General features: G+C 50.2%; 3 protein-coding genes across 4 annotated transcripts; 1 reads left to right on the top strand and 2 right to left on the bottom strand.

The window, feature by feature from the left end:
• Positions 1-47: 47 nt before the first annotated feature.
• LOC121593245 lies at positions 48-8,531 on the bottom strand. 2 transcript variants are annotated; one of them, XM_041915454.1, is made up of 6 exons: positions 7,515-8,528; positions 7,012-7,415; positions 6,268-6,484; positions 1,757-2,076; positions 1,173-1,691; positions 48-1,104 (listed from the first exon to the last, which is right to left on the bottom strand). In XM_041915454.1, exons 1-6 carry the CDS (start codon positions 7,659-7,661, stop codon positions 570-572), a joined length of 2,142 nt encoding a protein of 713 aa, XP_041771388.1. In that variant the 5' UTR covers positions 7,662-8,528; the 3' UTR covers positions 48-569. The 2 variants fall into 2 exon arrangements, with proteins under 2 accessions (XP_041771388.1, XP_041771387.1); XM_041915453.1 differs by having other exon boundaries at positions 7,012-8,531.
• Positions 3,307-4,204, top strand: LOC121593251. Its single transcript, XM_041915467.1, has 3 exons — positions 3,307-3,472; positions 3,548-3,811; positions 3,892-4,204. The coding sequence occupies exons 1-3, from the start codon at positions 3,412-3,414 to the stop codon at positions 4,032-4,034; spliced, it is 468 nt and encodes a 155-aa protein (XP_041771401.1). The 5' UTR covers positions 3,307-3,411; the 3' UTR covers positions 4,035-4,204.
• Positions 8,532-11,218: 2,687 nt separating the features above from the next.
• LOC121593253 (facilitated trehalose transporter Tret1) lies at positions 11,219-14,295 on the bottom strand. The gene is made up of 4 exons (XM_041915469.1): positions 14,106-14,295; positions 12,707-14,026; positions 11,862-12,120; positions 11,219-11,785 (listed from the first exon to the last, which is right to left on the bottom strand). The coding sequence occupies exons 1-4, from the start codon at positions 14,167-14,169 to the stop codon at positions 11,509-11,511; spliced, it is 1,920 nt and encodes a 639-aa protein (XP_041771403.1). The 5' UTR covers positions 14,170-14,295; the 3' UTR covers positions 11,219-11,508.
• Between the last annotated feature and the right edge of the window lie 596 nt (positions 14,296-14,891).

The following is a 14,891-nucleotide window of genomic DNA, read 5'->3' as shown; positions in this document are numbered from 1 at the left end:
TCTGTCACAGGGTGTAGGAGGAGAATGAAAGAAAGAACGCGGGACGATCACTCGCAGGCGCGAGAGAGTCTTCCTAACTGTGACTCCGATGGTGCTCTTTATTTCGTGCGCAAGGTTCTCTAGTGTGATCCAGCTTGATTCAAACGCTTAAGACACGTTGTTTCTTAAGATGAGCATCATCAATTGCGTCTTTAAGGACAACAAAACACTCTCTCTCTCTCACACACACACACACACATATATGCACTATCTAGACGATCACTAGGACTCGTTCGGCTAAGAATAAGCGAACAAACGGGTAACATTTAAACTCTGGCCAGCATTTAACGAAAGAAACAATAGAAACAGCTCTTGAACGAAGACACACTCAAGACTCACGTAACGCCACGTTAAAACAACGCAAATAACGCAATTTGACACCAATTCCCACCTCACAGGGGCATATTCCAGGGTTTTTTTTTAACACACTTTCCTTATCACAGGTCCTCTTCGTCACGCCACACGTCACAGGTTGAAACAAGTTGGAAATTGTTATCCAAAAACACAACTTAACACACGCACATACATTCCTAGAACGCATTTTGCTCCTGGAGCTCCGTGTGCTCCGTGTCCTGCGCCTCCGTCAGCGGTGGTTCCTCCGGTATGGTTCCATGCACAGTGGTCTCCCCACCGGTCGGCTGAAACTGAAACTCCTCGATGCTCACCGATGGTGGTCCATTTTCGGGCGAGCTTTCGCCACCGGTTCCACTTCCGGTGCTCTGCTGGCGGCTTTGCTTCTTCTGCAGTACGCGCAGCTCGGTCGGTGTCAGCATGCCGCGCAGGATGGTGTCGTACGACACGGCCAGCCCCTTCTTGGACATCTTGAGAAACAGACGGTAGCATTCCTGCTCTTTGGGCGTTTGCAGATCGCCGTTCGTTGCCGAAGCGTTCGTTGCCGCTGCACCGTTGGTCGTTTTGGCAGTGTCCGGAGCTTTGGAGCTGCCCACGTTGGTGGCCGATATCGGGGTTGCTTCGGCCGTGGGTGTGGCACCATCGTCCAGCTGATCGCTATCACTGTTGTCGGCAGTATCGGTGTGCTGCTTGTCGGTTGTATCTTTCCCGGCACTGTGTGTTGAAGAGGAATAAGGCAAATTAGAACAATGATGAAGAATGGAGCTTCATTCCATCTTTACCTTCGATCCTTGTTCAGCTGGAAGGCATTGAGCGTGCTGACGAGCTGCTGGGTGCGGCGTATTCTACTGGCCACCGTCGACGGCTGAAACGAGGGCTTCCGGTAGTCCCGATTCAGCCCGGCCGTGGCGACCACCGGTTTGAGGTCGCTCTCCTGAAACGACACCGATTTGCCGGCCTTCTTGAGCATTGGAGCGCGTGGACCCTTAGCCTGCAGATGGGCGGAAGCAAACTGTGCCCGAAAGTTGGCCGCTGGCGTACCGTGCGGTACCGTAGGTGACTGCTGCCCCGGGGAAGGTTGGGCGGCGTCCTGCTCCTTTTCCGAGTCGCTGCCACCGGAGCTGAGCAGCGATACGAGCGTTTCAATGTCGCACGGACCGCCTAGTACGGAGCGGGAGCGCATTGGCAAGATGCAGCCCGGTACCTGGCGACCGTTCGGTCCCGTGGTCGGCTGTGCTGTTCCAGCTCCTCCTTCATCACTAAACTCATCCTCCTCGCAGATGTTATATTCGTCCTTTTCCCTGTAAACAATAATTATAATGACGATTAGAACCGGTCACAGTCCTTGTAGTGCGATCATACCTACCTTAACACTTTTCTGCGACGAGGTTTCTTTTTGCCCTGCAGAAACTTGGATGCATCGGTATCTGCCGGACGGATCGGTGCGGACATAGCCCGCACCAGCGGCGGATGGCGTCGATCGTGCGCTTCCGAGTTTTGCCGGTTCGCCTGGAACTGGGCCCGGCGCTGCGCTAGTGACGAGCTGCGCCCACCAGAACCGGTGCCGGTGCCGGCGTTTGCATTGGACGCTCCCGTACCGGTCGAGGCCGCATTTGGTGCACCGTTGCCAGCAGCAGTGCCGTTGGTGGGTTTACACTTCCCAGCGCCTGGCGGTGTGTCGGTGGACTGTGGCAAGCAAAAGGAAAAGTAATGAAGAAAAAAAGAGGTTAAAAGGATAGCGTGAGAGTGAAAGTCACACACACACACGTATCAAGCTGTCAGCTTTTCTTTCTTGTTGTGTTGCTCAAAGCTCGACGAGTCAAGGCAGAACTTTTCGTTGTGATCATTCCAATGGAATCAGGTGTAGAAGTGGAAAAGAATTGCCCCTTCGAATGCACGAAAGCAGTAACAAGGTGTGTGTGTGTGTGCTTTAACCCCCTCCTCCTCCACGTGCACCCGGGACAATGACGCAATTCCGGTGCAGTGGGTGAAACTTTTTGCAAACTATTTAGACACCCGGGGGCTTTGCGAAACGGGCCCGACGATGGCGTCGCTGTCACGTGTAATTGACATGTAATTTAACACGTTCGCTGCTGCAAGGATTGCTGAACTAATCGTGCTCAGCTGGTGCTTAGCTGGTGCTCGACAACACGCTCCGCACGCTAACGCCAACTGCCAATCATGGGGCTGCCGAAAACCGTGCCGATCGACAGGTTCTCTACAACATTTTACGTTGAAGCATGTGGGGGTGGGGGTTGGCATGTTTTTCAGTGGGTTCGATACCATATTGTAGCAATTGTTTGCCGTTGATCGTTGGTGTCGCACAGGACCGAATCGACTCGCTCGGCAGTGGAAGTCCTTGAACTGAAATCCTTAATTCTAATGCATCGTCATACGTTTTGGAATTTTGAATGTTTGATGCATGACACAATCATTCGTGTGATGAGCATGACTCATCTCGATCAAAATGATGCCAAACAAAGCTAAATAACTGTGATTGCTTAACATTACCGCGTGCTGCTTCTAGTCATCATCCATCATGTGGAATATGTTGTTTTTTTGCACATTTTTTAGTCTATTACTATCGCCCTTTAGATAACGATAAGGAATTTACATACGAGACGATTGATGACAGTTGTTCAAACGAATCATGGTACAGCGGGGATGTAGTAGTTCGGTAGATTGGGCTATTCCAACTCGATGAACTATTCTTATTGGAATTGTATTAGGAAAAGAATTCTAATTTGGATCACTTTGGAGAATTACTATTACGCCACGAAGCAAAAAAAAAAAAAAATGTCCCATTTCATGTTTGCACCACTGTACCCTTCACCCATTCGCATTGATGAGTCTGGATGATGAGTTTATCTCGATCGCAGCTATCTCGCAAGATGCGAGAACCACACCAAACGGCCCGCTTCGATAGAGCGGGATACGTCGTCAGTTACAAACGAGCGGCTCCTTGGATTGGGCATCCGTTGCAAAACTGTGAGTAGACCTGCGCCATTGCCGGGTGAAAAAATGGCTCGTTTCAGTGCGGGTGCGGTAGCGCTGTCATTGCTAGTATGCCTAGCTGTGGGAGGTAAGTTGTGTAGTGCCATTTACCAGATAGAGACGGTTTTTGATAGAACCACACCGTCCTATTTCCGGATTGTAGCTCGCGCGCAGATGGTTTGCTGGTCCTGCTATGATTGTGGCGTGAACAGTCTACAAGCTACCGTATGTGGCACCCCGACGTCCGGGGGAGGAGGTGGAGGTGGTAGCAATGGACAACCTACACTACCAACCTCACCCCAGCCGACGCTTCCGACAGCAACGACGACGGTATCGCCTCAGACCACCTGGTTTCCACCATTGTCGTCCACCGTTAAACCGTGGGGCCGCTCGAACGGTTACATGTGTTACCGCAACCAACGTTACGGTGTGTATTGAAATCCCCATCCCCACCCACTGGCACAGGCTTACTTAGATCCCAACTCGTACGTACACTTTTCGTTACAGTTGCATCGCAAAATCGGTACACCTACGATCGGGGCTGCGCATTACAGCTGAACACGTACGACGCGACCTGCCGAAGCTTGGACGGCAATACGGGTGATTCAGTGTTCTGTGAGTTCTGTACGGGCTCCCTCTGCAACTACTGAGCGGTGTACCGTCCATCATAATAACGCACATGGTCACGATGGAGATGATTTTCGGTACGGTACGCGGAGTGCCCTTTAGCTTTACAGCCATCATGTTATCATCGCATTATCAGCGCGTCGTCTGGAATCAATAAATGGCGCCATTTAAATGCGGGCATGATAAAACCAAATCGCTGGCAGGCAGCCGCCACCGTTCGTTACAATCAAATCAGAGGTTTCCGGAAAAAAAACTATTCCCATCCTCACCAACAGATAGTGGAAGTGCAGAAAGAGAGAAGGGCTGCTTTTGGATGGCAAAGAAGAAGCGTGCTCCAAACAACTCAAGGACCTGTCCTTGTGTTCACCCTATAGAAAGGCTTTTTTTGTTGGGAGACGCCGGGCTTTTGTTGGAAATGAATGCTCATTGTTTGTACCCCATCATGGTACTTACCTACGGTAGAGTATGTAATGGCACACTATGCCTTTACTGTGCCAATTCCCTGCTTCCAGGTGCATTAGCATGCAAGCATGCACATTAGTTTCTATAGTCTCTTCGTTTCCGTTTTGAAGTGGAACTCAACCTTATTAGAAGCGGAATGGAACGGCTGTTTAATTACTTCATCATGGCGCTTGTCAAAAGTTCTCCGCACTTACGAGTCACGGACACCATTACAAACACAGCGTGGTGGCACACGTTTTTTGTTTTGTTTTATATGCACATTTTAGCTGACATGTGGCACGAAACTTTGCTTGATTTTGGCGTTTTTCTTTCCCTGTTCGTAATTCCCTGTAAGGAACTGTTCGCTTCATAAACTTCCTTAAGCCAACGATTCACACACACGCGCGATTCTCCCGAGATGCACCTTCCGGCCGTTATCGTGCTGGCCACCACTGTGCGGCACTTGACTGGCCTGTGCCTTGCCTCACCGTTCGGCAGCAACTGGCCCACGGTAAAAATGCTCCCATCCGAAAGCACCAAACCCGGAAAACACACACAACCACACACACACACACACACACACACACACACACCTCTCGCCGATGAAGCGACGAAGCCGACACATTGCAATAAGCTCATTGCTGCACTTTGTTCTACAGCACAAACAAACCGGCAAGGACTACTATCGCTACGAAACAGCAACAGCAAAGGGTGTTGGATTTATGCTGTACTGATTTCGCGATTGAATTCCACTCACTCTAACACAATGGGCTCGTGGGAGTGTGAGCGGGGCGGGGAGGAGTTTGTGTTCGATAACGCCTACAAATGAACGGCACAAATGCACACGGCACGGACCTAAAACAAATCGGAACCAGTCACGAACGACGAGTCAGTCACGAGGTGGAGGAGCTGCACTTTTAATCGAACCTAGGCTCACTAGGCGGCCTGACCTAGTTGTACTATCGGGACAGGGACGGGTGGTGGTCGTTTCACCTCACACTGACTGACGCTGTCGTCAGGTCGAGTCAGGACCAGAAGGAAGCCTGTCAGGCTCGAGAGATATAACCCCCTGGGTGTGGTGCCCTTTGCCGCCGCCTGCTTTGATGGTACTGTGAGGCAGGTATTGTTTGTGTGGGGAAGGATGATTTGAGGAAGCGCTCGGCACGGCTCTTTCTGTGAGTTGAGACAGCTGGCGTAGTAGGCGCAGGTAAGTTCAATTGCTTAAAGCTCTTCAGAAAGCTTTTTTCCGAAAAAAAAAAGGCTGAAAACGTATTCTTCCAACGAAGTTGAAGTAGACATGTGTGAGATTGTTTAGAGGAACTTAGATTCTTGGATTCCCTACCAAAATACCCACCTAAAACACTGACCTTCGACTAGTTTAAACTTTTTGCTGCTTCTAACAAAGCATCAATCAAGCTTTTCTAAAGCCCAGCTCAACCCAAAATCGACTGCATTGTTTGTAACGCTGTTTGGATATCTCATTATCAAGTTCGGCGTGATGGAGCCGCCTGGTGGCCTACATTCGCGCTCAGTGACGACGACCTCATTCGTAGCCGTCGTCCTCCCGCCAGCCGTTGTTTTGTTGTCCTTTCTTTTCTTCTCCCTTTGTGGCTGTGTTGTTCGTGGGAAGGCTGTATTTCGTGGTCTAGTTTCACGCTCATCGAAAACACGGACCCACCTTAACAACGCAATTTACGGTTGCAGTGTCTCTCTCACACACACACACACACAGACACAGTTCAGTAACCTCTAGGTCGTGGGAATATTACACTTGGAGTAGGATGAGTAAGGAAAAACCCCCGTCCCCAAACTTACCACCATACTCGGGCTGGATGGTTCCTGTTTGGGGGAGGGCGCGATCGGACGGTTTCCTCCTTGCTGCTGCTGTAGCGCTGCGATGGCCGTGGGCGTTGTACCCTCCGTATCGCTTATGCCGGTGTCGGACGAATCCTGCTGGACGGTTTGACCGAGGAAGATCTTAATGTTGATGCGTGAGTCTTTGGTCGATTTGAGACTCTTCTTCGCGTCCGTGCTGCGATTGAACGGATCCGAAAGTTAGTTTTGCTGTTTGCTGCGGACTGTTGACTATTACGTGAGAACTACTGTTTGCCATTACGAGTGTAATGTGATGACAATTGAATAGGAAATGAGGAATTCTTCTACAACTACCATACCAATCTAATAAGAAAATGTAAAACAAAACCATGCATATGCTCTTTTTGAGATTCGAACTGGAGCATTCCGTGCGCAACTTTAGTACTCTATCCTCTACACTAATTTGTACAGTCTCAGTGCACTTTGCTATTATGAATGAGTATCTACTTCTATCTCCACCATTGTCACTACTGTGAACTACAAAACTAATAAGCACATTATTTTCATTTTTTCTAATAAGAGTGGTTAAATTTTATAACAATTCTTATATCACAACTTCAATAAATGAAATCACACTTCACACCACATGTCTCACGATGCGTTACTGTTGCGCTCTTCGTTAAGCATTTAGCACAGATACCAACTGAAAAGTAAACCCTTTAAAGCGATCACTACTATACGCACTCATTTCTGGTTCCAGCTCCAGTTCGTTGCTCCTGCCTTTGTTGCTGCTGCTGTTTCCGAGCGAAGGCCCACCCGTCGCCCGTCAGATCGTCCCGGTCACCCCCGACCCCGGACAGTGGGATGGTGCCACCGGATGCAACCGTCGCCATGCCGGACGCGATCGAGGACGCTACCAGAATGCTCCTATCCAGCGACAGCTGCTTGCACAAGATCGCCCTCCGGCCAGCCCGGCCAACCGTCGGACGCTCCTCGTCACCGGCGAGCGTACCGGACAGACCACCACCAGCGCTGCTGGCACTGGCACTGGACGGACGGCGATGTTGCTGCTGTCGGGCACCGTCGGACGCGTCCACGTGTGGTGAGGGCCGCGTTCGTACCAGGGAAGCGCTCGCACCACGGTGGGCCTGATTGTAGGTGTGATAGGTTTGCAAACGGTTCGAGTGAATGATCGCACCGGTGACGAGAAAGTGACAGTAGTCGGTGTCGGCCGCCGCACTAGTTACCGATTGGGAGCGTCCAGCGCTGGGTGCTGCGAGGGGTGAGGGCGAGGAGACGGGCCGATCGGCGCAGGACAGCTGCTTCCGGAGCACGGGAGCTGGATGCCTTCCCGGCGGCGGTCGGGACCAGTTTAAGCAGCGAGCGCTCGACATGATGCCTTTTTTAAGCGAAACACCGCACAATCGACCCCGAAACGACCGCAAAGCGGGTCCCTAGTCGAATCGGGTATGTAAATTCGCACCGCACAGCACGGTGGGTTCGGGTTTGCACGAAAGGAAATGCAAACGAACGAGATTGAACCAACAATGAACGGCAGCAACAACAAAAAAAACGAACAAAAAAAATGATGGGAAACACGACAGGACGGAAGGACGTCGATTGGAAAGCACACCGCGTTGAGGTTTGTGAAGCACACCCGGGATCAATTCGAAGGCAGTGACGAAAACGATGGACGGGGCCCGACGGTGCTGTGATCGTTGTATTTCACCCCAACCCCCCCTTCTAGTGTCCTTCACCACCAACCAGCTTCAATCTCACTGCCTTTGAACACGAACGAATCGAACGACGAGCTTCAGGTTCACCAAACAGACAATACCATCACGACCGCAATAAGCGAAAGTAAAACACCGGAACGAAACGTGCCGCGCTGTGGCGGGGTGACGGGGACAGGATCACTTGTTTTTTTGTTGCTTTTTTTCGCGATATACCGAAGGGGGTGGCCCCTAACGCGAGAGAAAGGTCCACACTCCACCCTTCACCCGTGTGTGCGCGCTTGTTGTCGTTAAGTTATGCGGTTTTATGATGCTTATTTTATTGAAAACGGATTGACAGGCCACGCACGAACGCTGAAACGGTAATTGGTGCCAGCGGTGGCGCAACGGTGGTCACGCAGGCACGTGGCGATGGAGCCGCCTGGCTTCCGGTCCCGGCGAGAGTCCCGCACTGACTTACTGGTGGCGCGCGTGTGGCCCATGTCCATGGCTCGAGCTCGGGACGAACCTTCTCCCCCCCCCCCGGGACGAGCAATGCCAATGCCCTCGTGGAACAAACGAAGAACCACCATGCCAAAGGAGCGTGACAGAGACTCCTCCAGCCTGCTTACTGCTTCGTAAGCTTGCTTGCTCTCTCTCTCTCTCGCTCTCGCGAGCGCGCGCGCCTGGGCTCTCTCAAGCGATTGTTACTCTCTTAGCGCAAAAGGCGGCAGCGGCGGAAACCGCACAAGAAGCGCAGGCAACGCCGTCTTCGACCCACAAACGGTAAGCTTTCATTCATTCGATCCTTACGACCGGTGATGGGAGTAGCGAACAGCGGCTAAAGGGGAGGAGGGGGGGAGAGGATGGGTGAGAAAGGCTGAGAGCGAGAGCGGGTGTTAGTCAATGCGGTGAAAAGCAAGCGCACGCTATGGGCTGCCGTCGATGCCTTTGATGCATGATGGTGGATGGTTGATGGTTAATGATGATGATGATGATGATGTGTCTATACACCGGGGATTTTCCCACCCAATAAGGAAGCGAACAAGCTTTCTCAAGGCGTGAAGCAGACAGCGTGTATTGTTTTTGATTTCTTCTTCGATGTATACAGTGTGTTTCCCACGCACACGCCTGTCGGTGGGCCTTTTCGTGCTGGCAAATTTACAGGCACACTTTTACCACTTTTACGAACCGGCCTGTTTTTTGTGCTTATTGATTCTTTTCTGCACAAACCGTTGGGGAAAACCATTCCAGACTGTTACCCTTTTTGGTCCGCTTCAGCCACATTGTAAATCATTCGTTTCATTTCCATTTCGCATTCGGAAACGGTTGATTTCAATGTCGGCTCAGGCGATGAGTATTGCTTTCCCATCCAAGCCCATGCCCATGCACATGATTTTGACCATGGACTCAAATGAAAGAAAACAAAATCGAATTCCTTCCCACACAAGCTCGTGGAATGGCGAGGGACAGGGAAAGTTTGCGACCCGAAATGACACGCGAAAAGTGAAACAGTTTCTATTCGCGTTACCCCTAACCCTCTACCACTATCTGGGTGGGAGGACTTTGGAGCATAGATACATAATTTTGGTCCCGCGCGTCCTTTGCCTTTCCCCTCCTTTACCGCTATGCCGTGGCAGGGGATGATCGCTTCCAGAACGGTTTCGCTAAAATAGTCAAAGTTGGGGCGAGTTCTTGACATACATAAATTTTGAGTTGTTTCTTTCTGCCCCCCCCCCGGTTTGTCGAAGTTTATGCTGCATCTGGAGGACGTGAATTTCACAACGTTGGTTTTGATTTGGCCATTATGGTTTGGGACTAGGCCTACCAGTATCGGTTTGGTGGAGGTTAGGATTTGTGAAGGGTTAGGTTAGATTTGGGGTTGAGGTTCGGTGGAGTGGAAAATATACGACTTCTTTTCGAATTATCTGTTCAGTTGCTACTCTTTTCACTGTTTTTCTTTCAAAATTATTAATTTATATGCTCAAATCAATGTACAGTTTTTTTACCGTTCAAATTATTTTCTATCATATTTAACACAATGAACACCACCAATGAATCGACAACTCTGTCAAGTTCAGCACACACACGCGACAGCGTTCGCACACACGATTTCCTTCGGGAATGGTCCATTTTCTGGCTGATTAAAATGTATTCTCCATCAAATGGATTCCCATGCGCCACGTTGTGCGATCGTCTTTCGTTTGGCCTTGATCGTGTTTGGCTGCAAAGAGCAACCCAAACTCCCCAAATATGAATTGACTACCTGTCCATCCACACACCTCCATTGTGATGGCTGATTCGTCCCGCGTGCTGATTGAACTGACATTACATCGTACAAAGCACCGCCTACCTAGATGCTTCATGCTTTGATTTCACGGTAACTTCATAGTAAATTCATCTTTTTGCCAACATTGCAATTTTTGCGGGCGTGTGATCTAAGCGCCACACAAAAGCAGGCCAAGTAGTGAAAGCGAACTAGCACATCGTGCCATCCATCAAAACGTCAAGGGAATGGAACTCCAGCCATGGTTCAGTGTCAGCTAACCAGCAAAAGGATAATCCATCCAAATGGTTTCGGATGCAAAGCAGATATGGATCAAACGAAATCAAGCGATCTCCGTGGGTCGCTCCCCGCCACCGCCGCGCTCCCTCGGGTCTACACAGAAAAGGCGCTGTTGTGCCATAAATTCAGTTCGTGAACGGTGAACCAAACCGCAACGGCATCGATACACGCAGTCGTCAATTTCGCTTAAATGGAACGGCGGGTAGGTCCGGTCTCGTGGGGTCTTCGATGGGGCATGCGGTAGGTAAGCTACACAAAAACCGCATATTGAACTGTTGTTCAGTTTCGGGGTTTTGCGGCCCGCGCGTGGCCTGTGTTGCACACGACAAATCATAAAAATGCCCCACAATTCTCAAGGATAGAAGCTCAACGCGAACCAAAAAAAATGGCAAACACAATTCGATACAATCGCTTTGTAGGGCTTGTAGTATTGATCAAATTGTTACTGCTGTCGTGTGCCGATTTGCTTCGGTTTTATTCATGATCGAGGATGACCAAGCACCAATTTATAACCACCATCGCCCGCCGGCGCTTGTCGACCGGTTGTCATAATAAAAGCATAGCTTGCTAGACTTTGTGTGGTGTGCTTTAAACGGGTGAAATATTGTTTATGGTCAGAGCCGTTTTTGCTTAACAGCTTCTCGTACATTTCAAATCGGTATTTTGTATTTAGTTTTTTTCACTAATTTTAGCTACATTTTATTCTGCTTCACTGTCTCGAGGGGGGAAAAACATTACCAACAAACTCACTACTACACGCTATCGTATCACATTTCGTACCTTTTTGCTTCTGGAGCAAAAGGAAAGAGGATGTCTCGTCTCGGGGTGGTATTTCGCAATGAAGGAGAACAGTAATATCTCGCTCCTCTCTATTTGTCCACCCCGGTACCGATAAGACATGTGACCCTCTTCTTAGTTTTCCACCTGCGGCCATCGTGGTAGCCGGAAGATGTTGGCCAGCAATCACCAGTTATCCTGCGGTAGGCGATACGTCCAATTGTCACTACGCACGACCGTAATGACCGGTCCGTAGTAGGGTATGATGTATGCCGACCCATCGGCCGGCCCCACGACCTGCGTTGCGATCAGTATAACATCGACCAGCTGGCCCAGAAACATAAAGCCAAGGGTGCAGAACTTTAGCAGCCCAATGGCGGGATAGCCCAGATAGAACCGATCCGCACCGAACATGCCGAGAAACACGGAGAGCAGTAGTGCGGTATCGAAGTGATATCCATTGCTGGAAGTAGAAGTGATTCATTGTTGGTAAAAAGGGATGCAAAAAGAGATCACTCACAGAGCGTGACGGTACTTACGTCCATTTGCAGGGCATTTCGCGGGTGAAGCTTGTGTTCTTCGTTTCGCTGCACACGATCCCCTCGACAGCGACGCACCAAACGCGTGCCTTATTGTCCGGCGTACATCCCCGCAGTTGCTGCGTTTTCGGATCAATCTGACGCAGCGCCGGATCGGGGCAGATGAACTGTCCCATCCGCAAACTGTTGCAATCGATTTCCACCTCCGACGAGATCGGTATCAGCAGCAGCAGCAGTATCAGCACAGTCATCGTTGGCGCTATTAGGTGCGGCGTTCGGGTTAAACTTTGCATTTTCATAACTATTTTGTGGATGGGCTAGTGTATACAATACAGAGAGAAAGCGCGCGAACAATAACCGATTTTTTTTTTTTGATACAGTCGATGTTATTAGAAGGAAAAGGGCGAAAGAAATTCGATCGCGAAACAGCTGAACGCGGAACTTGTGTTATTGTTTACATTGGAACCGTTTTTGTGGTTTGACATTTGTGGAGGGGTGTCAAACGCGTTATTCCGAAAAGGCCTTTTCATGCATTCTGCGAATTCGCTGCCCGAGCCTTTTCTGAGGAAAATCAAATTTGAAAATCGTAGATAGCCACGTGGATGACAAAGTAATGTCTTTTTTGGAGAACTCGTGTAAATACTGTTTTATCATAACAAATTTACAGTGGTCCTACTGTATGAATGAATTCTGTTATTACATTTTATCTTTCAGTCACTTTTAATCATCTTTTCATGTCCCTTAATTATAACACCCCATCCACGTGCTCCTTCAACACAGTAGCGGTCTTCCCTTGGCGCCATCACCACACTCTCTACCAGTCTCCTCTACTCTTCTCCTCCCGCGTCGCATCATTATCTCCTGGATACGCTCAAACGATTGGCCCTTCGTTTCGGGAATGATCAAGTAAATCAAAACCCCCGTCACGGCCGTACACCCGGTGAAGATCCAGAACGATACATACGTTCCAGCACCGTCCGAAATGACCTGGAATAGCTTCACCACCGAAAACACAACCGCAGACGTGATGACCGCAAACACAGAATTCGCCGCTGCCTTGATGTGCTTCGGGAATACCTCACCCAAAATGGCGAACGGTACAGTGGCAAGTCCGATAGCGAACGAGATGATAAAGAGCAGTACCCCAGCGAACGGAATCCATCCGTGTGCTGCGCCCGGTTCAGGCGATAGCACATCCGTGGTGGTTTCATCCAGCGTAAAGTACACGGCACACATAGCTAACCCGATGAAGGATCCCGCCGTGGAGGCCAGTAGCAACGGTCGACGTCCGGCACGATCTACCAGGAAGGTCGGTAACATAACGGACCCTAGCTGCACCAGAGCGAGCACGATCGACAGTTCGGCAGCAGTCAGCGGTAGCGCTAACCGCGAGAAGATGGTCTGCGAGTAGCCCAGGATCGCATTGATGCCCGTCAGCTGCATACCGAACGAAAGCAGCAGTATGATCACGAGACTTTTCTTGTTCGTGGACGTGAGCAGCAGTTGCTTCAGTGGATTTCCCTTCTGTTTGCTCTCCAGCACAAGCTTCTCCATCCGGCCAAGCTCCTCGTCGATGGTTGAGCTGCGACGCAACCAGCGCAAACTATCCGCAGCAGCCTTCTTATTACCTCGAGCCAACAGGTAGTACGGTGTCTCGGGCATCCAGAAGAACAGCACAACGAACCCGACCGGAAGGGCGAGTGAAATCCACGCCAAAGCCCGAAATCCAACGTACGGTCCGACGGAGTACTCGAACAGGAAAGCGAGCTTGGCCATTACCGTCACCAGCACACCGGTAGATCCTCGCACTGCGTTCGAAGATATTTCGCCCAGATAGATGGGCGTCACGGAGTACGCCAGCCCGTAGCCAATGCCGTGCAGTAGCCGAGCGGTGTACAGCATACCGACGGACTCGGCAAACACAATAAACAACCATCCAGCTACTAGCGGGACGGCACTAACCAACAGGACCGGCTTTCTGCCATATCGATCGACAAACAGGCCACAAATGATGGGCCCGAAGAGGGAACCGATTGATAGGAGTGACACGACCCACGAACCTTCGTCCGGTGTGATCGGGATGGGTGAGTTAGGGCCTCGCAGGACAGGAAGGGCCGGCGATGACCATCCAGCACAGGCGACCGATGCCACGAGTGATGAGGTAGCTGTGGTGGATTTGGGACAGAGAGAGAGTAAGCAAATAAGAGTGATTATCGGGTTGGTATCCGCTATGGCAATATCTACCTGCTAACGCTGCGATGTACTCATTACGATACTGTCCACGACCCATCTGTTTGGCGGATGACATGTTGCACCAACAACGGGGCGTCCGTAACTAACCACGGTCTGCGTTGGAATGATGCCACTCTGGGCAGTATCGACAGGGCAATCGACAGGGTCATTACAGTGCTGTTTTACAGGGTTTCCCACGATTTATTGGTCGGTTCCCATCAATTTTTGGTGGGTTCCCATATTTTGTTGGTGCGTTCCCACGATTTTTCGGTCGTTTCCCAGAATTTTTTGGTCCAATTGTATTGATATCCAATCGGAAAATACCAATAAATTATGGGAACGAACCAAAAATCTATGGGATACGACCAAAAAATCGTGGGAACGCACCAAAAAATCATGGGAACTGACCAATAAATCGTGGGAAACCCTGTATGATGCATCTTGGGGGAAAGGGAGTGCAGTTGGCTCGGGAAAGGAAGCGCTAAATGCCGCCAGTTTATGCCATCCGTCGTAAAAGACACCTTGCCTTGTCTAAGACCGTCCGATTATCTCCCACTGTGAACATTGGTATAAATGGCGCTTTTCTTGTCTCATTAGACGTGGCGCAGAGGCCGAGTTGGGTGTGATAAGAAGCTGTTTTTGGGGAGGTGTTACAAATGAAGCACTGCGCCGGTGTCTTCTTTAACGCTACTTTGTGGTGCTGGTCGGCAATATGAAACAGTTCTACCGAGAAGCTAGACTGTTCGTCGACCTTACCTTACATCCTTAATCCTTGGCTCGTGGCACTAGGTAGAGAGC

Source organism: Anopheles merus, chromosome 2L, assembly GCF_017562075.2.
Source record: "Anopheles merus strain MAF chromosome 2L, AmerM5.1, whole genome shotgun sequence".
Classification (NCBI taxonomy): Eukaryota; Metazoa; Arthropoda; class Insecta; order Diptera; family Culicidae; genus Anopheles; species Anopheles merus.
The sequence above is the reverse complement of the archived record's forward strand: the minus strand, read 5'-3'. Positions and strand labels throughout refer to the sequence as shown.